Source organism: Aythya ferina (assembly GCF_964211825.1).
Source record: "Aythya ferina genome assembly, chromosome: 5".
NCBI classification, from domain to species: domain Eukaryota; kingdom Metazoa; phylum Chordata; class Aves; order Anseriformes; family Anatidae; genus Aythya; species Aythya ferina.
This window is the reverse complement of record NC_140301.1, coordinates 1,833,095-1,860,177: the sequence shown is the minus strand read 5'-3', so window position 1 is coordinate 1,860,177 and position 27,083 is coordinate 1,833,095. Positions and strand designations below refer to the sequence as shown.

Sequence of the window (27,083 nt, the reverse complement as noted above, 5' to 3'; positions counted from 1 at the left end):
TGATTCTTGAAAAATGACACTTTCCTGACACCAAATATCTCGAAGTAGTGGCTCCTCTGTTTGAAGGGTGACAGTAAATAATATCAGACAGAAAGAAGGCAGCATCTAGAATTTATATGAAGAGTGTGTATGACCTCATGCAAAAATTGTAGCATCAGTCCTGTCTGTGTTCATGAATAAATTTCAAAGTTCACAAAGTTCTGCAAAGTTCTGCAAACATGTCTCACACCAGAACACGGTGCTCACACGCTAGACATTGCTCCTTTCTTACATTTTCACCATTTAATGTACTTGCAGTGCTAATTATATTTTTTAAAGGAAAGGTAGAAATTGGGAGGTGGACATTAGCATACATAAAGATTTCTTACCATGAGTGCTTAACAGTTATTATGAAGACTTTCCAGAGTAGGAACAACTAAATAAATAATGCTGTTTAAAAGGCAGAAAATTGGCTTCATGTCACACGGGACATTAATGTAAACTCAACTGTCCTAGCTGTGTGGGAAGGCTTACAGTGATTCGCCTAGTGAGTTTTGACTCTCCTGTGACTAAGAACACTGCCAACTCTGTATTGGGCCCCTTTCACAAATCATGCTGTAAACCTTGGCAAGAAATGAAACAGTAAATATTACAATACATGGAGGTGCATTGCTTGATTGTTCAAACGGTAAGATACCTCTCCCACTGCTTTCATTCATGAGGGCTTGCTTTCTGGGGCTTTCAGTTCTACTGTGAAGGCTCACATATAGACTTGGGCCTTACAGGTCTCCACAGGCCAAGTAGAAGAGACTCGTTTTTTCTGAGCAACTGCTTCTCATGTGGATGAGGCAGCAAAGTAAAACCAACAACTCTAAATCCATGTTGTTTGAATGACCTTCAAGTACAATAGAGAAACCTACAGCGAATAGCTAAAAGAGCTGTGCTAAGCTTCAGGCTGCTAAGGTATGACTAGGCTATGAGGATAAGCCATCGTCATCACAAAAGGTAGATTATGTCACAGATTTTCCCTTGCATTTTCTGCCTGTTTTAGGAGCCTGCATTTTATCTAAAGTAGATTATCCTGTAAAGGTATCTGCAGGATACAGACATAAAGAAAACTCATTCTGTTGTGCTATTTAGACTAATAATAACACTAGGCACATCAGTCCCCCATAATCAAAAGTCAGTAGATATTCACAATAATACAGTTATTTCAGGACTCAATTAAAAGTCAATTAATTTTACAACATCATTTTGATTGTTCTGAATCAACAACAGTTACTTCTTTTAACAACTTCCTGATTTGCATATGAATAAAAACACTAAGATGATTACATTTGCCTATTGTGCAATACACTGTTTAGTGATTTGTATTATTTTGCACAGCTGATTCTTCCCAGAGCTCAAACACGTGTCAGTTCATGGGCACTCTAGGACCAGAGTGTTCTCCTTCCCAGGGGACAATGGTCCACACTCGTGACAGAAGGAATTGCCGTGCTTAGACATAGTGAAGGGGAGACACAATGCCACAATCCTTACCCATGCACCCACTCCAGACCATCAGGAAGAAGGGGAGCTACCCTCCTAATTCCCAGATACCTGGCTACAATGCCCACACAGGCCGTGCAGAAGCTAATCAAAGAGACAATTCAATACTTGCATCCTCTCCACAGCTAGCAGAAAACTAGTCTAAGTCATGGAACCAGCAACTTGTCTTGGGTAACCAATGTAACAGGTGACAGTAGGTTGTGGGGTTTGCAATCTCCTTCTGTAGGTTTTGGAAACCTCACCTTTCTGTGGTAAACAGGTGCTGGCCTTTTTGAGGCTATTGGATTTCTCAGCAGAAGGGAGAGTCCTGCTACACTGAATTTATGCTTAGAGTGAGATAACTACATGGAAGAAGCTATTTCGCTAAGTAGGTTTCCCTCTATTGTACATACTATGTTGGTCTGTGCCTAAGTTACCTAAGTAACTCATGAATTAAATATAGCAAAAACATGAAAGAGCATTTGCAGAGCTAAATTTAACTAAGCTACACGAATTTTACCTATTTTTTCCTTAAAAACAAGCCCAGAGTGGAGTAAAATATCTGCCGTTAAAGATAACAAAAAACGTTTCTATAAATACATCAACACAAAAAGGAGGACTAAGGAGAATCTCCATCCTTTACTGGATGCGGGGGGAAACTTAGTTACAAGAGATGAGGAAAAGGCGGAGGTGCTCAATGCCTTCTTTGCCTCAGTCTTTAGTGGCAATACCGGTTGTTCTCTGGATACTCAGTACCCTGAGCTGGTGGAAGGGGATGGGGAGCAGGATGTGGCCCTCATTATCCATGAAGAACTGGTTGGTGACCTGCTACAGCACTTGGATGTGCACAAGTTGATGGGGCCGGAAGGGATCCACCCAAGGGTACTGAGAGAACTGGCAGAGGAGCTGGCCAAGCCGCTTACCATCATTTATCGGCAGTCCTGGTGATCGGGGGAGGCCTCAGTTGACTGGCGGCTAGCAAACGTGACGCCCATCTACAGGAAGGGCCGGAGGGCAGACCCGGGAAACTACAGGCCTGTCAGTTTGACCTCAGTGCCAGGAAAGCTCATGGAGCAGATCCTCCTGAGAGCCATCACGCAGCACTTGCAGGGCAAGCAGGCGATCAGGCCCAGTCAGCATGGCTTTATGAAAGGCAGGTCATGCCTGACGAACCTGATCTCCTTCTATGACAGAGTGACGCGCTGGGTGGATGAGGGAAAGGCTGTGGATGTGGTCTACCTTGACTTCAGCAAGGCTTTTGACATCATCTCCCACAGCATTCTCCTCAAGAAACTGGCTGCTCTTGGCTTGGACTGGCGCACGCTTCGTTGGGTTAGAAACTGGCTGGATAGCCGGGCCAAAGAGTCGTGGTAAATGGAGTCAAGTCCAGTTGGAGGCCAGTCACTAGTGGCATCCCCCAGGGCTCGGTGCTGGGGCTGGTCCTCTTTAATATCTTCATCGATGATCTGGACGAGGGCATCGAGTGCACCCTCAGTAAGTTTGCAGATGACACCAAGTTAGGTGCGTGTGTCGATCTGCTTGAGGGTAGGAAAGCTCTGCAGGAGGATCTGGATAGGCTGCAGCGATGGGCTGAGGTCAACTGCATGAAGTTCAACAAGGCCAAGTGCCGGGTCCTGCACCTGGGGCGCAATAACCCCAAGCAGAGCTACAGGCTGGGAGAGGAATGGTTGGAAAGCTGCCAGGCAGAGAAGGACCTGGGAGTGATGGTGGATAGTCGTCTGAAAATGAGCCAGCAGTGTGCTCAGGTGGCCAAGAAGGCCAACGGCATCCTGGCTTGTATCAGGAACAGTGTGACCAGCAGGGCTAGGGAGGTGATCGTCCCCCTGTACTCAGCTCTGGTGAGGCCGCACCTCGAGTACTGTGTTCAGTTTTGGGCCCCTCGCTACAAGAAGGACATCGAGGTGCTTGAGCGGGTGCAGAGAAGGGCGACAAAGCTGGTGAGGGGTCTGGAGAAGAAGTCCTATGAGGAGCGGCTGAGGGAGCTGGGCTTGTTCAGCCTGGAGAAGAGGAGGCTCAGGGGTGACCTTATCGTTCTCTATAGGTACCTCAAGGGAGGCTGTAGCGAGGTGGGGGTTGGTCTGTTCTCCCACGTGCCTGGTGACAGGACAAGGGGGAATGGGCTTAAGTTGAGCCAGGGGAGTTTTAGGTTGGATGTTAGGAAGAACTTCTTCACTGAAAGGGTTGTGAGGCATTGGAACAGGCTGCCCAGGGAAGTGGTGGAGTCACCATCCCTGGAAGTCTTCAAACGACGTTTAGATGTAGAGCTTAGGGATATGGTTTAGTGGGGACTGTTAGCGTTAGGTCAGAGGTTGGACTCGATGATCTTGAGGTCTCTTCCAACCTAGAAATTCTGTGATTCTGTGATTCTGTGATCAGTAAACAAACTGCTTGTCCAGATCCTTCCTTGGTATGCATCTGGAGAACAGAACTACAATTTCCTTTCCATTTTGAATTTAAAAGTTTTTTTCCTCCTGCATGCTCCTTTCAAAAAACACTGTTGTCATCGTCATAAGCAGAATCACAGGGGAACAATTTGTCAGAGAAACTACAGCACAACTCACTCTATGATTTATATGTCACACTCACAGAGGGGAAGCAATTTGGCAAGTTACAAATTACACTACTAGCTTCTTGGAAATTCCAGATGAAATCTCAGGGTCTGCTTCAAGCCAGCATAACCCTTTCCTTCTGAACTAAACCATGCTAGTCCTAAAATCAGGTACCAGAAAATTTTAATTTAAAAACAAAGAATTTGGGAGATAATTGGGAGAGCTGAGATGACAGGCTACATCCTCATCTGAGATACTGAATCAGACTAACATATCTAATACAGCATTGAGCACAGTCTGACCTGTTATGATCTGTATGTAGAGTTTTATTGTAATTCTGTGCTTCATCGAAGAGAAGAAAAATGTTTTGAAGCTAGGGCAGAAAAACGATCTGAGCCCATGTAGACTCTGTTTTGGCATCAAAGGGAAATGCAAGGTATGTTCCCATAACTGAAACAGCTTTCCAGCTTTTATTTTACAAACCTGGGTAAGTTTTTGCATTTTGTAAGATTAAAACTTCATGCATGCAGAACTGCTCCTAAACACCCTTTACATATATATTCATGTAGGTTTTTCACTTGGTTGTTCTACCTTTAGACAAGAAGAGGTCAAACCGACATCTGTCTCTAAGCACTTCTCTTAAATCTTTCTGTCTTTTCAATGCGCGTTTTTCTAAGGGATTCAGAGAATCACAGAATCATCTAGGTTGGAAGAGACCTCCAAAATCACCCAGTCCAACCTCTGACCTAACACTAACAAGCCCTCCACTAAACCATATCCCTAAGCTCTACATCTTAACATCTTTTAAAGACCTCCAGGGATGGTGACTCCACCACTTCCTTGGGCAGCCCGTTCCAATGCCTCACAACCCTCTCAGTAAAGAAGTTCTTCCTAATATCCATCCTAAAACTCCCCTGGCTCAACTTAAGCCCATTCCCCCTTGTCCTGTCACCAGGCACCTGGGAGAATAGACCAACCCCCATCTTGCTACAGCCTCCTTTAAGGTACCTGTAGAGAGCAATAAGGTCGCCCCTGAGCCTCCTCTTCTCCAGGCTGAACAAGCCCAGCTCCCTCAGCTGCTCCTCGTAGGACTTGTTCTCCAGGCCCCTCACCAGCTTCATCGCCCTTCTCTGGACTCACTCGAGCACCTCGATGTCCTTCTTGTAGCAAGGGGCCCAAAACTGAACACAGTACTCGAGGTGCGGCCTCACCAGAGCCAAGTACAGGGGGACAATCACTTTCCTAGCCCTGCTGGCCACACTGCTTCTTATACAAGCCAGGATGCTGTTGGCCTTCTTGGCCACCTGAGCACACTGCCGGCTCATATTCAGCTGACTATCAACCAATACTCCCAGGTCCTTGGCCATTTCTTTGATGACTTCCATCCATCTTCACTTGTAATACAAAATGTTACCTTTTCAGGGGAGACTGGTCTTTATTTACATTTTTTGATACTTTCTTCACTCAACAATCAACTTAATGCTAATGAACTCACACTTCCTTGGATTTCAATATCTCGAAATAAGTGTATGAAATGTGTTATCTCCTAATAAAACTATTACTGTCTACACATTCTCTACAGTACATGGCTCACCACACTCAGTTTCCTGGTTGTATAAAGTATCTCACTTCTCTAAAGCTGCTCTGCATTTAAAGCCTGATCCACGTTTCATAGGTATTAGCTCAGTAGCCTTTCCTTAGGCATGGACTGCAATCCTCAGGCCAGCCTTACTTTGATTAAAGCTTTAGTCATTGTCACTGAGCCTAAAGACTCAGCGTTTATCCTTCACTATGAGTGTGGAAGCTTCATCCCAAATAGCTGCTACTGATTTGGAATGAAGATGAAACACTTCTATGGGTTACTTCACTTGGCTAAAGTTCACAGGATCATAGAACAGTTTTGGTTGGAAGGGACCTTAAAGACCATCTAATTCCAACCCCTCTGCCATGGGTTGGGACACCTACCGCCAGAGCACGTTGCTCAAAGCCCCATCCAACCTGGCCTTCAACACTGCCAGGGGTGGGGCATCCACAGCTTCTCTGGGCAACCTGTTCCAGTGCTTCACCACCCTGGTAGGAAAGAATTTCTTCCTTATATCTAATGGTAAATCTCCCCATTTTTAGTTTAAAGCCATTAACCCTTGTCCTATCACTACACTACCTGACAAAGAGTCCCTCTCCAGCTTTTCTGTAGGCCCCCTTAAGTACTGGAAGGCCACTGTAAGGTGTCCCTAGAGCCTTCTCTTCTCATGAGTTAACTCATTTCCTCATTAACTCAAAAAGTTAACTAATTTCCTTAAGATGTACCTTAGCAGGTGTCAGAAATATCAGTGTCTTTTATATCCATCTCAGTTCCTGGGGAACTTTTAGCCTTTTGGGGAAGTCATGGTTACCTGAGACCATGGACCAAGTGTTTTTCCTGATGGGAACTTTCCAAACCTACATTTCGAAGCCAGAAATGGGCATTCTGTAGCAAACAGTTAAACCATAATTATTCAGTATGCCTCCTACTGAAAGTGGGAAATTAGGTACTTCATAATATTAACTATGTGTGTCACACATCTGGCAGAATAACATTTACCTCACTTGACAATTCACACTTAAGTTTGCCTAGAGTGCTCAGGAAGGTCCCAATTCTCACAATGCATCATTATGCAAACACTTACAATTACTCCCGTGACTTACAATATTGAATTTAAAAAATTAGTCTAGGAAAAAAGCAATCTGATTACTTCAGAAATTCCTAAAACCACCAAATTCATAGTGACAAAAGAGAGTATAAGTTTGATGGTTATATCAGTTCAGTATGTGAGAGGACTTAATGTCATGACTACACTGGAAACAAGTAAATAAGAACATGATTAGTCAATCATTTTCATAATTCTACCCAGCAACACTAAGTAATTATATGATGTTTATGGAACATTGACATAATAGAATATGCTGAAGTCAGTTGTACCCATTGTATGATCATATCCTGAGAATTCGTTGCAGGCACAGTATGAAAAAGGGAACCTTTTTATTACATTCTGCTACATTAATGCAATGGTATCTGTAAATTTCTATTTGAACAGCATGTGATGTTCTCCCTTGAATAAATTAAATATTTGAGGATTTGGTTCTATGGTAATATCAAATAGAGGATCTGATGAACACCCAAAACTGATCTGAAATTCACAACTCTGATTTATCATCCTAGGCATGTTCTCTCTTTCCTACTGAGTTCTGTCCCTGCCCTTCTAGTCACAGAGTTCTATTCTGAAAAGAAAGCAGCACAATCAATAGAAGTTCCAGGTTTAATGTGGTAACCTATGTCACTTCTTCTGAGGTTTTAAGAACCTTAAATGACATGTTATTGTAACAAATCTGTGTTGTTAAGTTGTACTGCTATTTTTTCCTTCCAAAATTGATGCCATCAGCAAGTGAGTCATTTTGACCTCAACATTTTAAGGCTAATTTCAGAATTTGAAAGGACTAAAAATATAAGATGAAAGGAATATGCATGCTGAACAAATCACTACGTCTTTAGCATAGCAAGAGAAACAAAGCAAATGTTCGCAATCAGTGCAAAACAAATACAAAGTTAAGACTGTAGTAACATCTGAATGCTTTAAATGCATTCATCAGTTTTGTTGCTTGATTGCTATAAGCCTTTATGGACAGCCAGCTGAGCAGATATGCTTGGCATAACAGAGTTATCCCCATCTAATTTGTTTAATCAATGTTTAATCTGAATATTTAACTGAAAATTCAGAAACTGAACCAAAATTCAAAGAACCACTAACTGTGATCGCTGCTTATTTGACATGTTAATAGATCTATAGATTTAAGAACCAAAGAAGACGATTAGAGGTTTTTTTTTTACTGTAATCTTCAATATGCTACCAGCTGTATATTTCCACGTACTTACCTCTAAGTCCTGTAACTGGCAATTCATTAAATTACAGTTTTCCATAATGGTATCAGCCTTGACCTGTCAATGCTTATGATAGCTTATCATCTGCTTTTACATGACTATTCACCACATTACTAATTTGTATCTAACTGGCTGTTATTGTTAGCCACTGGTTCTTGAAACAGTGCTAAATTAAAGTCTGTACTTATTAAAGTGTCATACTTCCTTCTTGGAAACGTACTTCTACTCTGTAAATATGACCAGGTTTAGACTGAACTCAGCTCTCGGTAAGGGCTAGTTGGATTGCTGATTTCCAAATAAATTGTCTGACAAACATAGCTCTTTTCTTGGCTTACAAATCAATGCTGATTTTTTATTTTTTTTTCAGAGTTATTCATGAATATTCAATCATGGTTTTATATGAAGAAATAATTTCTGATATTTCTTCTGCTTCCTGATTGGACAAAGATGGCTAATGAACAGGAGAAAAATCCCTGGTTCACAGAAAAACACTAGAAACAATCATTCCATAAGCATTTTTGCAAAACACCCTACTCTGCAAATGGTGAACAATACAAGAGAGAAACTAGCTGAAATTGAAGAGCTGATCAGAATGTGAATGAATGCTGTGAAAGTAATATGGCTCATGTAATTACTGAGGGAGTTACATATGCTTTCATGGGGACTGAATTTGGTTCATGAATTCCAAATGAGCCAGTGGATGACTTCAATTAATAGAATGACATAATAGAATTATCAATAAAACTGAAGAAATTTTAAAGTGGAACTTTAAACATCAACTGTATTAACTACCCTCTCTTAACAGTTAATCACATTCTGTCAAGAATTGGAGAAACAAAAATCTGACCTTCAGAACTTTGAAGTAACGAATGTTAAAATTGACAACCATCTGACAATTACTAAAACATCAATCTCCAAGTGCTCTACATGTGTTATAATAACTATATTGGTTTTATGCTGAATTTATAGCATAAGCAACAATTGGTTCTTAAAACTGCAGATTGAAATGCCGATTTCCAACTAGAAGAGACATCTTTAAAACATGGATAACTCCAGTAATTGCTCCATAATAAGCAGACCTACAATTCTGATCTATTTAAAATTAATGGACTTATAAAATATGAAATACTCAAATTGCATCAGTTTGAGACACTGCAGAAACCCAACATGGCTGTTTTCTTTCTCCAAATGCCATTAATTAAAAACATTTACACTTTAGCAAGCAAAAGACTTATCCTTCTTTTTTGACTGGCCTGTGTATTTTTGAAATTAAAATTAACTGAACGTTGGACATTTTTAAACCTATTCCACCCTGTAGGGAAAATGTTAATAGGAAATTGGAAGTTAATTTCATTTTTAAAAAATATTTCAACTCAGTACTAAAGCAACATATGGAATATCCACATACTGCAGATATGCAGCCTCAGAAGCCTAAGTCTTTGTTAAAAGAAAAAAAAAAAAAGCTTGGACATTTGTGAGGTACTGCTGAAATAATAAAGATTCTGACTTCTTACCTCATGGGTCACATCGTGTCCAAGGCCAGAGACAGCAAGCTCCACTCCAGGGAAGGCAGGATACACCTAGAGCCTGGTATCTTGTGCCCAGCTTGGGGTTATTCTGCAAGGCAGCACTGAGTGCGAGTGCCATGCTGCATAGCACAGCTGGTCTATATGCAGCTGTTGCAGAGACCGCAAGGTGTTTATAACCATGGTTGATGGCATCAAGCAAGTAAATACCACTTCACTGCTGCTGAGCTACCAGCTGTATTCCTTTCTGAAGATACTTTGTCCCTCTGTGGCAGTTCTCCATTGCTTTCAGCAGGTTTAGTACCCACCATGGAGAAACCATGGTGCTCTGTACATAGAGTGCTTATTTGCTAAGAGCCAAAGTGAGATCTCTGACTGGACCAACTTCAGGCTCCTACATCAGGATATTAGCCAACCATTGCAGAAGTCAGCAGCAGCTTCAAAAACACAACAGCCAGTATATTCAGGGGATGTTAGCTCTAAGCTTTTTGATATCAGCTCACTGGGTATATGTAATAAACGGTTGTAATCCTATACACCTGAACCAAACCAAGTATGAAAAGCAGTGTTAGCTTTCACCGGCTTAGTGTTCAACATGAAAAGCACAGAATATGAATCCAAAATCCAGTGCCAGATTTATCATCTAGGAGCTCAGCGATATTCCATGTTTTCAAATATTTTGATGCTTTAAATTGTTGAAATTCTCTCAGCCAAAAGTATCCATACAAAAAAAAAAAAAAATATATATATATATATATATATGCTACAACACAAGAAAAAAAATTGCTTGAAAATGCATGTACGTTTTTACATCCCAAACAAGAACAGTTTTGATCTCTTGTATAATATCTAGGCTAACAACTATAATCTCTCATAAATTAAAACCATACATGAGAGTTTGAAATGCTCTGATAATTTAAAATTCTTGAGCACTGCACCTGTTCACAACAGTTTGTTCAATGACATTTTCAGTGTGGGTTTTCTAGTATAGATATTTGAGGAAACTGTAAACTAGAGAGGAAAGTTCTTAGAGTGACCACAACAAGTTCAGTAAGTATGATTTGAATTCTATAAAATGCAATGTTTTGACAAGATATTAAACAGCTTGAAAACCAATTCCTTTGATATTCTGCTTACCCTCTTTTTCCTGCATCAGCCTCACCCATTTTATAAAATACTAAGTTCTTTCCAGTTAAACTATAGAGACAGTAACTGTATGTCCATCTCCTCCTATATCAATAATGCTAACGTAGGATTTAGTCGTATAGAAAGGCAACAGAATTCAACAAAGAAGAGGATAACCCTAGGGCTAAGAAGTACAAAAATTAAAATTATTTGATTTTTGAAACACGCATCATCTATGGCACAGTCCATATTCATTATGTTTGATAAATTAGTAAAATGATGAGACAGGTTTGACTCTGGTCCTATCACTATAAAGACAAGTTTAGTTGGCAAGCTGAAAAACGCGGTCTACAAATCACTCACAGTCTATTTGCTGAGACGACGAACATAGTTATCAGAGCCATACGTGTAGTTTACAAGCTAATAATGCAATACTAGTGATCCTCACCTGCAAATGGACAACTCTCTTCAGTTTAAGAGAATCTCCTCTACATGGAAATAGATACTGCATTTGAATGAGACAGGCAATACAGAAGACTGGGTAATGGGTCACATAATCTGTATCAACAGAAAGCCTCTTGAATCAAACCATTGCTAGCACAAAAATAATTTACTCATGGCAAATGGTTCAAAATTAACAGATTCTCTTTCTGAAACTATGCACTGAAGTGAATGAGAATTTTGCCAGAATCAAACTTAAAACATACAATAGGAAATGCACCTGTTCTATAGTCTAAAGAGGCTGCAGCTTTGAAAAAGTCTTCCATGGGTTTAGCTTCTCAGGCACACATCAGAAAAAATGCAAAACACCAAATTTTGCTTCCATTGCTATCAAGGTCACAGTTTCTATTAACTTTACTATGATCAAACCAGGATTTATGCACTGAAAGAAATCAAGAGAAATATAGTCTCAGTAGACTACTCAGCAGGAGTACATTATATAAGATATTAATTGTGAGAGCAATTAGGCCTTTTACATAATATATTTTAAATAAAAATTAGAGTCCATAAATGCTTATAATCATCCTTGCTAGGCAGTTTCACGAAATCTACAAGTCACCTTATCTTCCATTAATTGTATTTTTACTAAGCTGAAAAACCTTAGATTAAAAAACAGCTATTCTAGTTCCACTAACATTTACTGCACAGATACCCTTGTTCCCAGGAAGCACATCGCATGTGCATGAAGTAGTGTTAGCACCAGCACTTAGATCATTCCACAAGCCTTAGTGAACAAGTTAAAGGAAAATGAGCCTAAGTTTGTGCTCTGTCAAATGCAGTCTCAGGAGGAACACTAAGCACAGATCAAATGCAGGGACATTTGATCTGTAGAGTCTGCAGAGAGAGACTAGAAGAAAAAAGGCTGCACAGCTGTGAGAATCTCAGGTGGCCATGCTACAAAGTACATAGGGCTTAACTCCGTGCCCAGCAGTGTCACCTGTTCGCTGAATCCCAGTCCTCATGTCTGTCCTCCTGAAAGAATCAGGCTGACCTGCTAAGCTGCCACTGTCTTGATGCAGCTGCTTCAGTTTGTATGAATACTGATGTACTCTGGCTGTATGAAGAGAGAAAAAAACCTACTCTCTTCTCTACTGCACAACGTGACTTTTCACTGTAAAGTATTTGGGCCATGATGTAATTGGATTCTTTGCACAGTTCAGTTTTTGTACAGCACTCTGTACTTCTGCACACATAGTTATTAACAAAATAATTATCATAAACCACATAATTGCTAAATTCAAATCAACATATTAGCAGGTCCTTAAAAAGGAAAGGTACTATACAGTGCAGATGCGAGATCAATTGTCTTGTACACAGATGTTGCATATATCTAACTTTTACCTTGAAGACAAACATAAGCAGCCATCCTTAGGTAGCAAGTGACTGACAGCTGTTAAAGCAGCTGCTCTGCTGCTTTTTCTTTCTTAGAAAAAGCTCCCTGAAAGTGTTTATTGTAGATGTTTCATCTTCAGGGCAGCGATTTTTCAAGTTTGAAGGGTCAATCATTGATCCAAATCAGCAGGCTTTTTTCTCTTCATTATTTCGTGAAACGTGCTAGTATCAGTGGCTGCTAGACGTGGGGCCATCTGGTTCATGATATTCTTACACAAGAGCCTTGCTTTGCAACACTTACATGTTTCACACACTCGCATAAAAACACGGCCCTACTTCCACATAGCAAAAAAAAAAAAGTAAAAAAAAAAAATTATATATATATATATATATGAAGTGCAAGTATGTCATTATAGTTTCTAAGAATGCTGTATTTTGGGTCTGGAATAATTATTATTTCTCTAATTTGCAACTGCAGGAGAAAAAGAACAGGTATTCATCCATAAGCCATCTAGAGATCTGACTCATCACAGCTATATGCTGTTCTCAAACTTCAGAAATTCCCTTATCTAATACATTTCTTGACAGCAGTATTGTGGTGCACTGTTGGCAGCAGAATCAAGACTGTCAGGGGAAAGCAGCATCAGTACTTCCATGATTTTATTTTTAAAGCAAACGGAAAGGTGCCATGGGAAGACTGAACTGTAGGGAAGGATATACTCATATTTTATCTGTTAATTTCTCATTATAGTATGGTTTATAATGGTCAGAGTACTTCAGATACACAGAAAGGCACTCCTAAGAGGGCTACTGCTTCTGCTTCCAAATTCTCTTAATGCTCATTCTAACAAAGTACATGGTTATTCTCCCAGCATTCCTAGCAGAGATGATTGTCCAACACAATGCAAATCTTACTAGACACGGGGATCTGAAGAAAAATTTTCACACTAACAGACTTAGTACAAGGCTCTATTAAAACTCAATTTTGAGATATTTATATTTGTAATGTCTCAATAACCTGAAGATCACATTAGTTTTGCTCTGGAGATGTCTACATTACTCATTGAAAATAAACTATCAGATTTCTTTCTCTTTCTTTCTTTCGCTTTTTTTTTTTTTTTTTCCCCTCCAAGATACTTGCCAAGAGATTTTAATTATTTTGGTAATTACTTGATGAATATCTACGAATGGTTCCCTCTCCAGGAGTTTACAAATTGGGGTTCACCAAATAACTGCTGTTTGTGACCAATCCTGTACTTTTTTACTGACTAAAAATGCCTTCAGTGATAGCTATTTTTACTATGTTCTCGTTTACAAATTAACAAGTATCTGTCTACAAACAACCACCATGCTAAAAAATTACACTGAAGAAAAATTAGTTTTTATGAAAATATACATGAATAACATTTAAAAAGGAGCACTCATAAATCATACAAAGAGCTTTTAGAAGCTCAAGAGAGTTCTTGTAACTGCTGCTTCCAGTACTTCACACGCTGTGCTTAGAATGCAACATGAAGCTTTCAGGTCAGAGCCTCATGCAGTGTAAGCTGGCACAACTCTGCTTATTGGCATGGCTTTCTTCCATTGCTTTCAGTAGAGAAGCAATAATTCATAGGATAGGGCTGTACTCATATGTTTCTGAGTGTCAGTTCTGCAATCTATTGCAAGAACATGAAAGAATATGAATGGGTGGGTGTCCCTTCTCACCTGCATTTCTTTTCTAGTACTTCTCCCACCCAATCTAGTCTTCTGACACTGGTCTTCAACTTGAGTTCCTCGCAATCTAACTGTTTTATATTGACTTTCACATCCTTGGATGGGATTCCTGGTTTAACTGCTTATCAATTAAGAAAGATATGAGCCAGAAGCAACTGAACAAGGGAAGACACAGAAGTGCTCATTTTCCCCTCAGTCCCAAGCACTTTTCAATGTAAATCTGGACTTAAAACTTACCACATCATTGACTGATGGTACTTGTTTATTATCCAACAGTCATAAAGATTCTAATAATGTGGTTTTTCATTTAAGCAAAGAATCTTCCAAATACTCAGGAGAAGATTTAATGCAAGTGACATACTGTCACCAGTCTGCCTTTAAGATTGCAGGCCTGACTAAACAGTGGTCTTAAACAACACCAAACATTCAGGCCCAGACAGTTCCCAGAATTAGGAAGAGAACTCACTTGAGCCTGGGGCATGTTCTTACTGCAGCTACAAGCAATCAACTTCTGCATGCAAAACGGGCACTGCTGGAAATGGAGCTCTTTAAGGTCTAAACGTATGACTGAAGAGTGGCTTTGCTCCTTAAAGTTCAAGAATTGAACTGTCACCTTCTCCTGTCACCTTCTCCCTTCCCAGTCTACCACATCTCCCAGTTTTCCAGTTTCCCTCTATCATCACATGGAAGGGGATCTGCTTCTTCACATCCCCCCAGGCTGTCTGTATCCAGTGCACCCTCTTTGGCCAAGAACTGCAGGCTATTGTGCTTAGCCTCTGAGCTATTTTCATGCAACTAAAGCAACATTTTTCACCACCACTGCTGTATAGTAGGAACCTGTTTTAACTACTGCTGGTAAACAATATTTCTCTGTTTTCAATATTGTCTGCAAAAGACGAAGTACGTTCTTTATGGCAGGTACACAGTTACCTTTTTTCTTCAGTGATTTCTTTCTTGAATGAAACATGCTGAAGGAAAACTATCCACATATACAATCCAGAAATGATTAGTTGATGTCAAATAGCTCATCTAAGCTATTTCCCACACAGAAAGCTAAGAATCCAAAAACATTTGAAAGACGGTATTGGGGGAAAAAAAAAGTAAAAAAAAAAAAAAAAGTTACTCAGCTTAGAAGAGAGGCTATAGCAATAACTACAAACAACAGATTAAACTGCATTGGAGGGAATAGATCTTGGCAGCCAGATCTAGCTCTGTGACAGCAAAGCTTTGCACCAGAACTAGTACCAGCTTCACCAAAACCTTCAGTCATACAAACACTCCTGAACTGTAAGACTAAACTTTTTGACTAACTTGTTTCTATAAGGACTGACAAGTGAGCAAAGTAATCCCCTTTATACAACATTTCACCACTACTAGAATACAACAAACATCTTACCTGTGTCTTTTGTACTTACTAGCAGGTTCACGAAGATTAAATGGAATATTTATTCAAATATTTCTGATATGCTAGAGGAAATGCATGTGGCTGTATTTCTGCTTTAACAAGAGATTCTGTATGTGCAATGGATATCTCTTAGAAGTATGAGAAATATTTTTTGTTAGAGCTTTCCCTGTTTCTAAAGTAATTGTAACACAGAGAAAAGACTGTGCTCTTACAGTTTTCACTCGTTACCAGGATCTTGCTTGTATATGTGCCATATTCATGTTTTTGTTGTTGTTGTTGTTTTTAATCACCATTTGTTACAAAATATATATAGTAACGGGAAGGAGACACAGTCCATATTGTAATTATGAAAGGATCAGAATCTTGTCAACAGAATTTTCCCTTTTCCCTCTGTCATTTATTCATCACTATCTCACTTATCCTGAACTTCAGCTGACATTCAAAGGTAGTTCTTTATCTGGTGAATACTAAACTGTGCTTACTGAAGCAACTTTTTGTTGTTATTGTTGTTTGCCTCTTAACTATAATTAAAATTTCTAGTTGGATTTTACAACTATGACAGTAGTGTGTTACCATCACAGATGATATGCCAGAATAGAGTTAGAGAACCATCCCAAAAGATTTAGTAAATGGCTCTGGCTTCTGAGTGTATTACACAGTTCCTTAGCTAACGCTAAGGACTAGCTTAAAAACATCCTGGAGGCAAACAGTGGGTACTACGTAATTATGTGACAAGCTACAGCCCCTGCAATGAATGGGTCTGATGGATGGGATATTCAGATATTTTTGTCCTTATCATTCATAACTTACTCAAACATGATGTCACTAGTGATCAATATTAAAGGCCCTCACAAAGGAAGTCACTACAAAACACAGTTATAGCATGTGTAACTTGGCAAGGAAGTACAGAATCTCATCTGCATTTTACCAAATTCATGCTTCCAGATAAGATATCCAGGTACAGAGGACAAGATTACTTTTTTGCTCAAAGTTTATATCTAAAATATTAGGATAACTTGTTTACTGTTTTGTCAATTCACATAACTGACAATTTCATTGCTAAAACTACATTATTTAAGTAGAGCACAATAGGGCCCCTTCTGAGAAAATAAATGAGGTTGTCAAAGAAAAAAATAATTCAAACTAGAGGGATTTTTCAGAGGCTCCAATCACTTTCACAAATACATACATTTTCTTTATGCCACTTTTGCATATGTTACTTTTCAGTGTTACATAATTTGCACATCTGACTTTAACAAGCATGTTCTAGATGATGCAAAATGTAACTATTACTGTCAGGATTTGCCTAGAAACGCTTTCACCTATGCCCAGATGCTTGGCTACTCAGGGAGCTTTTATCCTCTTGTTTGCCAAGTTAATAAATACTAATGTTATGTAAGAAAATAGAAGGACTTTGGTAATTTTAGTCTTTGGCACATACTAGAGTAACAGGACAACAGCAGAAAAAGAAAAAAAGGAGCTTTAAAAAAAAGAGATTTGATGATTGGGTTTTGGTTTTTGACACAGATGGGAGTTGTACATTAGTGAAGAAGGGGGCTGTACATTTCAGATTTTTGAAAATGAGACAGTAAACATATCAAGTAAAGATGTTTCAGATAATGTATAAACTATGAATATACTCACGTATGTGCATAAAGTATTTTAAAATGCATTGTCATTCACACACCGCACACACATCAGAAATGAAAACTTTTTATCAACAAAACTGTGTCAGTGCTGACTCTCATATTTCTTAAATTCTTTCAAAATGAACGAACAAACTTCATTGTCAAAGTGCTACTATGTCAGTAATTCCTAACTTAGGGCAGAATTAATTTTCTAGCTTTCTGTAATAGAGATACTAAACAGCATAAGGAGGTTTTGTTGCAGGAAAACAGTGACAGGTACATGACGGTTCCTCTTAATCAGTCTAGAAAAAGCAGCAGCAATATACGCGACATCATTAGCCAAACTAACCTGTGGTGTCATTCCATGGCAGATATACATGATTGGGATATTCTCTGTGTCTGGCCCTTGATCAAGGCACAAATCACTTTTCAAGGAATTCTGCAGCTAAAATAAACAAAAAGAAAGAGATCAAGCAGGTCTTAGATCAGAAAAAAAAAGTATGATTACATTCTTCTTTTTTTTTTTTTCAATAAAATCATATGTACTTGAAATATGCAGAAGTAAAAATACTTGTTGAAGTGAAGATATGTGAAGCACCTGGACTAAATACTTCCTTGTAGATAATCTAACACTACTGATTTCAATAATGTTGCACAAGATTTCAGGGAGGGTAGATATCAAAAAGCCTTCAGAGAGCAATATTTTTTTTCTATAAATATGTTTTTAAATATTTTTATAGAAAAATCTATGCTTCTAAGGTACACACTATATATAAAAGAGTTAGTTTTTTTATTTATTTTATTATATATATATATTTAAACAGTGTGAAGGTAGCTGAGGAGTATGGATGGAGTTTTAAACACAGAGAAAGTCCTCTAATAAAACTGTTTTTCAGAATCGCTCAGGAGATTCGTTTGATTTCTGGAAGTAATTCAAAAAATCCCTTCTGCTGACACTTAGAGACTTCTAGCCAATTGGTATGCATTAGCTCTGCTTCGCATTATTCAGGACTAACCCTTCTAGAGCAATCCAACCATGAAAGGACTGCAAAGCACTTGGCGTGGTTCTTCACTAATCCCTATATGTTACCTATGCAATGCTGAGACAGAATTTTCTGTAAGTGAAGTGCTAAATTAATGAGCACAGGTGGCTAAAAGGTCTTTGTAGAGTGTAATGCCAAAGATGTGGGTTGCATACCATGGGCATGTACAAAGGTGTTCAGTGGTATAAGACTGGTTCAGAGAACTGTCTGATGGAGTGAGTGAAGAGGCAATGTAGTTTGCAACCATCAGAGACTGAGCAGTCCTGTCAGCTGTGTACAGGGACCTCCTTTGAGAAAAATAAATAGATATGCTTAGAAAGGAAATCCAAAAGTGCAGTGGTATGTAAGAACTGAACAAGACAGAGACTGAAGTCAGGCAGTGAATAAAATCAACATAAACTCATCTTCACAAAGTTTCCAAACCTTAACTCCAAACCTAATTAACTTTGGTAACAGACATGACAAATCTCTATATCAGAGAGAAAAATACATGCTCAATATCAATGTGTGACTGGAAAAAGGGAAAGATCACACCCATTTTTTAAAAAGGGTAGAAAGGAAGACACTAGGAACTACCAACTGGTCAGCCTTACCTCTGCACCTGGGAAGATCATAGATCATAGATCATCCTCTTGGAAACTACACTAAGGAACTTGGAAGAATGCAAGGTGATTTGTGACAGCCAACATGGCTTCACCAAGGGCAAATCAAATCTTTAAGGTCCCTTCCAATCCAAACCAGTCTATGATTCTATGATAATATTGGCCTTATTCTTAGGTGCAAGCTTCAAGAATTAAGTGAAGTTCCCTCTCTCTAATCTTTATATCCATTAGCCTTAAGCATAACCACAACCATGACTCTAATTGTGATCAGATATTAGGCAGCACTTTATCTAGATCAGTGATAAATACAAGCCTTATTTATTCAAGCCTGCATCCATAACTGACTTCAGCTTTTTAAAACCTCTTCCACAAACTCAAACTCTACCACTTGTCCTAACCTGAGTATTATAACCTTTCCCAAAATAATTCCCATGATAAAGGAAGCAAAACACACCTGCCTTGGCCAACATCAGCGTATGACTTATCTTAAAGGGCTGGCCCAGCAGTAAAACAGATTCAGAAACTGTAGGTTCCCAAGCTGTAAAAAGAACCATGACCTTAGCCCTAACAACAGCAGTATCCGTGATCAGGCACTACAGAAAAAAGAAACAAAATGCTAGACCCCTTTGAAAACAGAGATATAACAGGAGCTTTCCAGACTGAATTGCTCAAACTCTTTTCCCAAACAACTCTACAATTAAGATAAAATATTCCTAGAGAAATAAATACTACAGAAAACTGGGAATAAAAGACATTGGCCCGATGACTACAAGACTTGTTTCAAAATCTGAGGCCCATGTAGAAGCTACCACATACTAGCATCTTGTACAAAGTCACAAGATTCTTAGGAACTATCCCTTTCCAAAATCTAATGGCTACGTGGCAACCCAAAATTAAGTCGATAATGCAGTTTTAGACTATCAAGACTTAATTATAACCCAAAATATAACCAGGTTGTCAGTTCCCCCACTGAAAACAAACAAGCAAACAAATAAAAACCCCAAAGAAATAATTAGTACTACCACTTGCTCCCTTTTAAACTTAACAGCCTTACAGTATACAGAGATATACTACTGAAATTTTGTATTTGCAAAATTTTCTCAAACATGGAGCTAGAATCAGGGAACTAGTCCTACACAAAATACTTCTGGCCCCACTTATGTTGCTTTCTCCTAATTCTGAATGTACTGCAGAATTCATAAATCCTCAAATCTTTGATTCTCAGACCAGTACTTTGCCAGTGCTACTGTATTATATTCTCTTCCTGACAGAGGGATCTGGAAGTTCTAGAATTGTCAGGACCAATAGTCATTTTTCTAATTATGTCACACCTGAAGTACCTAGGAAGAAAAAGAGCTCTGGAAACTTTTATTTCCCCAAACCTAGTCCCAACTTCTGAAACGACAGAGAGACAAATCTGCAGGTTTAAAGTAAACAAATCATTTTTCTCTATGGACACGGCGTGCTGTTAACTTTTGAAAGTAACCCAAATAATTACTTCTGTGGGCTCTGGAATTGGTATTCAATGGATATTTCAAGAGAAATAGTTGAAAACAATGGAAATGCACATGCATCATCTTAAAAAAGAGAAAACAACCCCCACCAAACCAAGTCATCCCACAATGTTTTTAAATGAAAGGCTACATTTAAACTATATATATAGTTTTCTGTGCATAATTTCATTCTACTATATTTGGCAAAATTAATTACTGCACATGTAATCTAATACCTTGCTAGGATATCGCAATACCTAACTTCAGTCCTTTCGAACAACACAAGAGGAAAATGTCTCCATTCTTAGCTTTTCATTTCTGGATGTTCAAACAATGCCTATTCAGATCGCTTCTGTAATTTTTATTTTTTAAATTAATGATAAAGCTAGTATTTCTACAAAAATAAATTAAAACAGTTCATGAATAGAAGCACTTACGAGAATCAGCAAGCAGCTGACTTTCTTTGAAATATCAGACCTTTCTCCTTGCAAGAGAACAGGAAAGCGGACGTGAAGGAAGACTAGAGATCACAGGAACCCTTAGTGTAAAGATTGGGGCACTGTACCTTTTTATTTCATACAAGCATTTCATAAAACAACAGCCTGTGTATTTCATAAAATACTCTCCCAAGTACAGATACTTGGCCACAGCTGTCCACCGCTCCTTTTGTGGTAGTACAAATAATGAAATCACTCCTCGCATCTCATTTAGCTGATGAGGCTACAAATGTTCTGCAGACAAAAGACTGGATCATGTGTTTTATTATGCAGTACCTAAATGTGCATGTTCTGCTGACCAGTGAGTTCAGTATTTCTGTAATGAACTCTCCTTATTCTTTTTGTTTTTCATATAGCCAGCAAAAGCTTTCAAAGGCCAATGAAAAAGTCTTAGCAGAATATAAAATCATAGGTGACTGTTCACTGTCTTTCATTTTGTTTTACATGATGCTGAGTTAATACTAAGACTATGCAACAAGTACCTTATCTAATCTGTACCTGCAAGCAGAATCATGCATCTATCAGCAGCTATACTTCCTTCTCCTCAGGCAACTCTGCACCACCATCTAATAATGATCATGGTACCGCTGAGTCAATGGAAGAGGCTCCTTGCACACAGGTCTGATTTTGGCATTGTTTTGAGCTATTTTGGAAGTTAACCATCATGTCACACATTTAACAACGGCCTAAATCTTTGTTGGAAGTGTTTTCTTTGTGGGTTGTACGAAAAGCCAGCACAATCATTTCAGTTGATCATCAAAGGGGTCATGGAACTTTGTGGGGCATACATGTATAATCACTTTAATTGCTGTAAAAGAGCTGCTGCTCTAGGGGACATTCACAGTCTTCTCAGAGACACACTGGCAAACTGCAGAACTCAGACTTCTTTTTGGAGAGAAATGTCTCAAACAAAATCTTTCACTTGTATGAAATGTAACTACAACTCTTAGTGGTTACATTTACTAACTGTTACATGCATGCAAAAAACAAACAAACAAAAAACAACAAATTGAATTCATGGAAATAAATTTCTTGTGAATATAATACTGGATAGAGAATGTGAAAAGGACATCCTCACTCTAGTAGCTTATTATGTGCCCATATTAACTTACTATGTTCATCTTCCATGTCATGCACACCTATCCTCTCTGTTTAGATTGTCAGTTTTCTAGGGGCAAGAATTGTCTCTGCTTTAATTAGCACAGTGCAACTCAAGCATGATTTCACACAGACAAGGGTACTAGTGTCACACAAGTAATGACAATGATAATCCCAAAATAGAAACATTTGAGGCGCTGGCTACAATATTAAGTAGCCTGCAGTTGAGATCTTGAGCCTGTTTTGTTAATTCACCTGCTGATTGCAATCCTTCCAACTGACATCTCCAATATGCCTAAAAAATCGTGCTTTCAATATCGAATGGAATGCAAGCCATGGAACAAAATGAAAAAAAAAATATCTGGGATGAAGACAGTGTACAGAGTATCTCAGCATGAACTACAGCAGAGCAGCAATCTCTGTCAACTAACCAGTCTAATGAATAATTTAGTGACTTAAAGTTTATCTTATTATTTTACTTGGAGGCAGGCATTGTCTTCATGAATTACTTCCACGATTACTCCCTTTTTCCCCAACACCTTTTTAAAATAGGAAATGTAAACAAGATCCTTACCACCCCATAGGCAACAGTATCTGAGTACATTCTCATTTCTGGATACACACTGACAAGATACCACCTAAAGGTCTTGCACTGGAGCTTCTTCCGCAGGGCCTTTCTCTCAGAAATATCACCAATATCAATTCCAGAGTCCTGCACATAAAGAACAGAAAAAGTAGGAAAAGTAGAAAAGTAGAAAAAGTGATACACTTTCTTCTGTATAAATTGATCACCCAGAGTCTCTCCTCATTGCAAAGATGACCAGGACTTATGATAATCACCACCTGCTGGCCACAGAGTGTTTGTGTTACCCACACATTCTCTAAGTGCCCTTAACAAATATAATATAGGTCACCACGGTGGAGTCTCTTTCAAAGTCTGCTCTGGTCAATGGAAACACTCTTACTGAAATCAGTGGGGTTTAGATCTAGCTTTCAATGAATATATCTGTTGTTCTCTAATTTCCTGGCACTTTCCAAATCCAAAAGCAACTGGCAGCAGGAAGCAAGTTGCCCTGGAAACAACTTTATTGCTGGCATCCCACTGTCTAATCATTAGTATATTACACTTTCTGGCCATTTCTGAAGTCTGGGTTTATTGCTTCACTGGAAAGAGCAGAAGCTCTGCTCACCTTTCTGAAATATCACTTATTACATTTCTGTGGTAATGTAAAAAGAGAAGTTGATATTTTTGTTACAAGCAATGGCAGAATGTTCTCTCCCCCAGTTTTTATTCCCCTTTACGTTTCTGGCTAACCTAATTTCATGTGACATACTTCTTTGTAGATCATAAAACGTGAGTTTCATAAAGTCCTTGTATATAAAAATCAATACTTTATCACATTAAAATCATGCAACAGAAATTTTTAGAGAGAGATCTAAGTGCAAATCCATGGCTGATGTTTGACAGGAAGTAAAGTGAGACATTTTGCTCTATGTTGTTCTCTACCACTTCTGCCTCAGAACAAAATGCAGGATAAATAATCTTTCTTTTAAATAGCAGACTTTGCTGGGCAATAAATATCCCAAAAATTTTGTTAGCCACAAGATATTTATTAAAAAAAAACACCCTCCCCTCTAAATTGGTCTATCACATCCCTGCTCCTTTCTCATGCAACTTTGCATGAAGCAAAGTTTGTTTCTTCACATTTTATTGTATGAGGTAAGAAAGGGCATCTGGGGCCTCAGTAATCACATACTTCCATGCAGCTGGAAATGGAAAACAGCTTACACATGGCACACTGGCTTTAACACCAGGAACAACTGAGTGTGTTCCTTCAAAGTGGAGAATGTAATGGGAAGGGAGGGAAAAAAAAAAAAAAAAAAAAGAAAAAAAAAAAAAAACATAGGAGAGGACACATGCAGAGTATAGCTTGTTTCTGACACTTGAAAAATCTTTCCTTGGGGTTTTAAGTGCTTTTCCAAATCTATTTATCTACACAGTTATGATACAGAAATCACCATGGTATCTGAGATCCCCATTAGAAGCCTTCAGTACTTCAGAGCCACACACAGAGATCCCAAGAGGGCAGTCATTTCACACTGCCAAATGAGTCAAACTCCCTTTATTATTATTAGCTTTCAAAGACAAAAATCTTTGGAAACATTGGATCGTGGGGCTTTCCACAGATTTGGGAACTCTTCCATGGAAAAAACAGGCCATGTGGTTAACACCTTGGAATAACATATTTTATGGAAAGTCCCAACTATTATAACTACATTTCAATGACCCACTCTGTCCATTACCAGTGCACTATTTCATCTGCTTCTGGGTAGACAATTACTGCTGTAGTTATGCTCTTGTAAAACTGTACTTAGTCATGCTATCCATCTGTCCTCTGCACGTCTCTCACGATCAGGTATTGACATCTTTTGGCTCAGCTTATGCTATATTTGTTTTGAAGATTTTCTCTCTTCTGCATTTCACCTTTAATCTTGAGATAAGCAAAGATGAAACAAAAATATTGCTACCCAGTCTGATATCTGAATTTGACCTAGTTCATCCCCATCCAGCCTTTCATAGAGTGCATCTTTGCACCCTGCCTAATGGAAGTCTGTATTAAAAGTGTCCCACAAGATGTAAGTTATTTTTTATATAACTTTACACTGAATACCCCTTTCTCATGATGTTTTTATACCAGCTGGAGTCTGCATTGCTCCTAACCCTTTGATGTACAAAAGTAGTCTCACACTAATGACGTAGATTTTCTTTATATACTGACTGATTCAATTACAGTGCTTGTAAGTATAGTTTTGTGCTATTTTCCTCTTCCCTGTAAAAGGTCAGAAGCCTTTCTTAAACACATGCCCGATTCCTACTGCTCTAGAATCTGTTCAGTACTAGCAAAATTTAGCATGGGAAAGGAAAAGAAAGTCCCAAAGCTCCTAAGAGCTTATAACCTGATTCTGGCACCAGGACTCGCACAGTGAACACAAAGATGATTAAAACAGCTTTGAAATATACAACTGACTTGGGGTACTTGAGCACTCATCAGACTGTCAGAACAAAACAAAGTCCCAGTGCTTGTTTAATTCCTTCACAATTTTCCATATGGCAAAAGACGGAAGCTGGATGAACATCACTTGAATGGGCTCACCTCTAAGGTGCAGACCCCATCTGACAGGGAAAACCTCTGATGGTCATAAGGGTCCCATATTGTCTCCAAACATCCTGTAGCAATTACTAGGTAATGAGTATTCTCAGGCTTTAAAGGCCTATTTCAGTTGTGAAAAATAAGACATTTCCCAGTGTATTTTGAATAAATATGTGGCTATGTATGTGCTTATTTAGTTTTTGACAGTGGTAAGAAATAAAAATGAAGGTTGTTTATGCTTGGTTCTGTAGATACTGGCTGTTTATGCTTGGTTCTGTAGGGTAAAATTAATAGATATTACCCTACAACAAAGACAACTCCTTACATTGTAGAAGAGGCTAGTACTATTAAAAACTGATTTAGCACTTGCCGTCTCCAGCTTTTAAGTCTGCACTGCTGTTTGACAGCAATAGCCTTTGTGAAAATGAAAAGAGAATATAATCTGCATTACAAGCTATTTAAGCAGTTTTGTGCAATGATTAGTGCAATTGTGGTTGAATAATAATGGACATGGAAGAAAAAAGTAAGAATACTTTTTTTTTTTCCTCTTTGAAACTATAAACAAAATCAGTTTTGCCAGTACAAGATCTAGCATGCAAACATCTTGACAGACTTGGTGACCTGAAGAAATCAATTCAACCCACAAACTACATTTATATTTCATTTATTTAACAAATTAGTTCTAAAATTTAGTATAAAAGGCTTATTTCCTGATATATTGGTGCAGTCAGGACACTTCCATTTAATAAATAATAACAACTGATACAACCACTTTTGTACGGATAGATGTTAACACTCCTTACCCTTTAGTACCTTCCCTTCAAAATCTGGTAGAATTGTAACTGTATGATTGTACGAGACAAAAATTCAAAATAAGATGTGTAATATGGATTTGATGCTTCTCTTTTTTTTTTTCTACAACTACTAGTTTAAATTTAGTCTTTTTTTTTTTTTTTTTTTTTCTTCTATAACTACTAGCTTAAATTTAGTCTCCATGCAGAATTGTCAGTGAGGTTGTCAAGAAATTCATTTTTAAGGAACCTGCAGACAAAGGAATTACTTCTAGAATATGATACAGCTACATACATATTTATGAATGTATGTCTATATTTAAGAATATATGTAGATAAATATTTTATGTCTATACCTAAGAGATATATTTATACATGTATACAAATAACAACAAAAAAATTCCTAGCAGAAAATCAAAATTCAGAGTAGGAACCAAATCCCAAATGCTGTAAACCCAAAGCTTGCAAACACGGGCTTTTGTGACTTACCTCTTGAGGTATGTTCCATGCCATATAGACATGGCTCTTAAATTCATCCATCCAGACTTCAGCCACCCTTAGTGCGTTTCTCCGGACATGAGCAGTTAGATCTTCTGTGTATGGTTTATGTGCTCTTTCAATGTGGGCAATCCTTGAGCAAGGTAGAACTTCAACACTCCCTCCACACTGCCACACCTAGAAAGAGAAAATACAGCCTGCTAGTGACAGCTCTCTATACCACTGCCAGTGGCGTTTTTAGACAGTTGTGGGAGGAGAAAATTATTACCTTCCCTTACCATGAATTGTTACCACTACTTACCTTCCTACAGAATTTGCATATTACCATTAGCCACCCATTACAATTTTCTGGGATGAATTTAGCTACCCTCAAGATTATTAATAAAATTATTTATAAGGCATCCAAATACAATAGCATCTGGGTTCAAGTTTTAAAGCCTTGCAGGTATTTCTCTTAGATTGCACAGTCCCTCTCAACACATACATGCAATGTTCAGAATCTGGGGCTAGCCAGCCTTACATTACAGAGAAACTAAACCAATGGAATTTTTAAGATCATATATATTCATCTTATGCTTTTTCTGTAAACATAGAAAGGATCAAGTTTATTTCTTTTGGGGAGTGCAAAAGATTAGGAAGATTATCTAGTGAAAATGTTCTGTGAACAATTTCAACACACATTAT

At 38.4% G+C, this 27,083-nt stretch overlaps 1 protein-coding gene across 10 annotated transcripts in view; it reads right to left on the bottom strand.

Moving 5' to 3' along the window:
- GALNT18 (polypeptide N-acetylgalactosaminyltransferase 18) overlaps nt 1-27,083 on the bottom strand; it is a 246,548-nt gene that overhangs the window by 27,790 nt on the left and 191,675 nt on the right. For all 10 annotated transcript variants that reach the window (XM_084519783.1, XM_084519781.1, XM_084519778.1 and 7 more), the window contains 3 exons: nt 26,391-26,576; nt 22,533-22,670; nt 17,575-17,670 (listed from right to left, as the gene is read on the bottom strand). In XM_084519783.1, the coding sequence (XP_084375909.1) occupies nt 17,575-17,670; nt 22,533-22,670; nt 26,391-26,576 (420 nt within the window). The remainder of the gene's footprint in view (nt 1-17,574; nt 17,671-22,532; nt 22,671-26,390; nt 26,577-27,083) is intronic.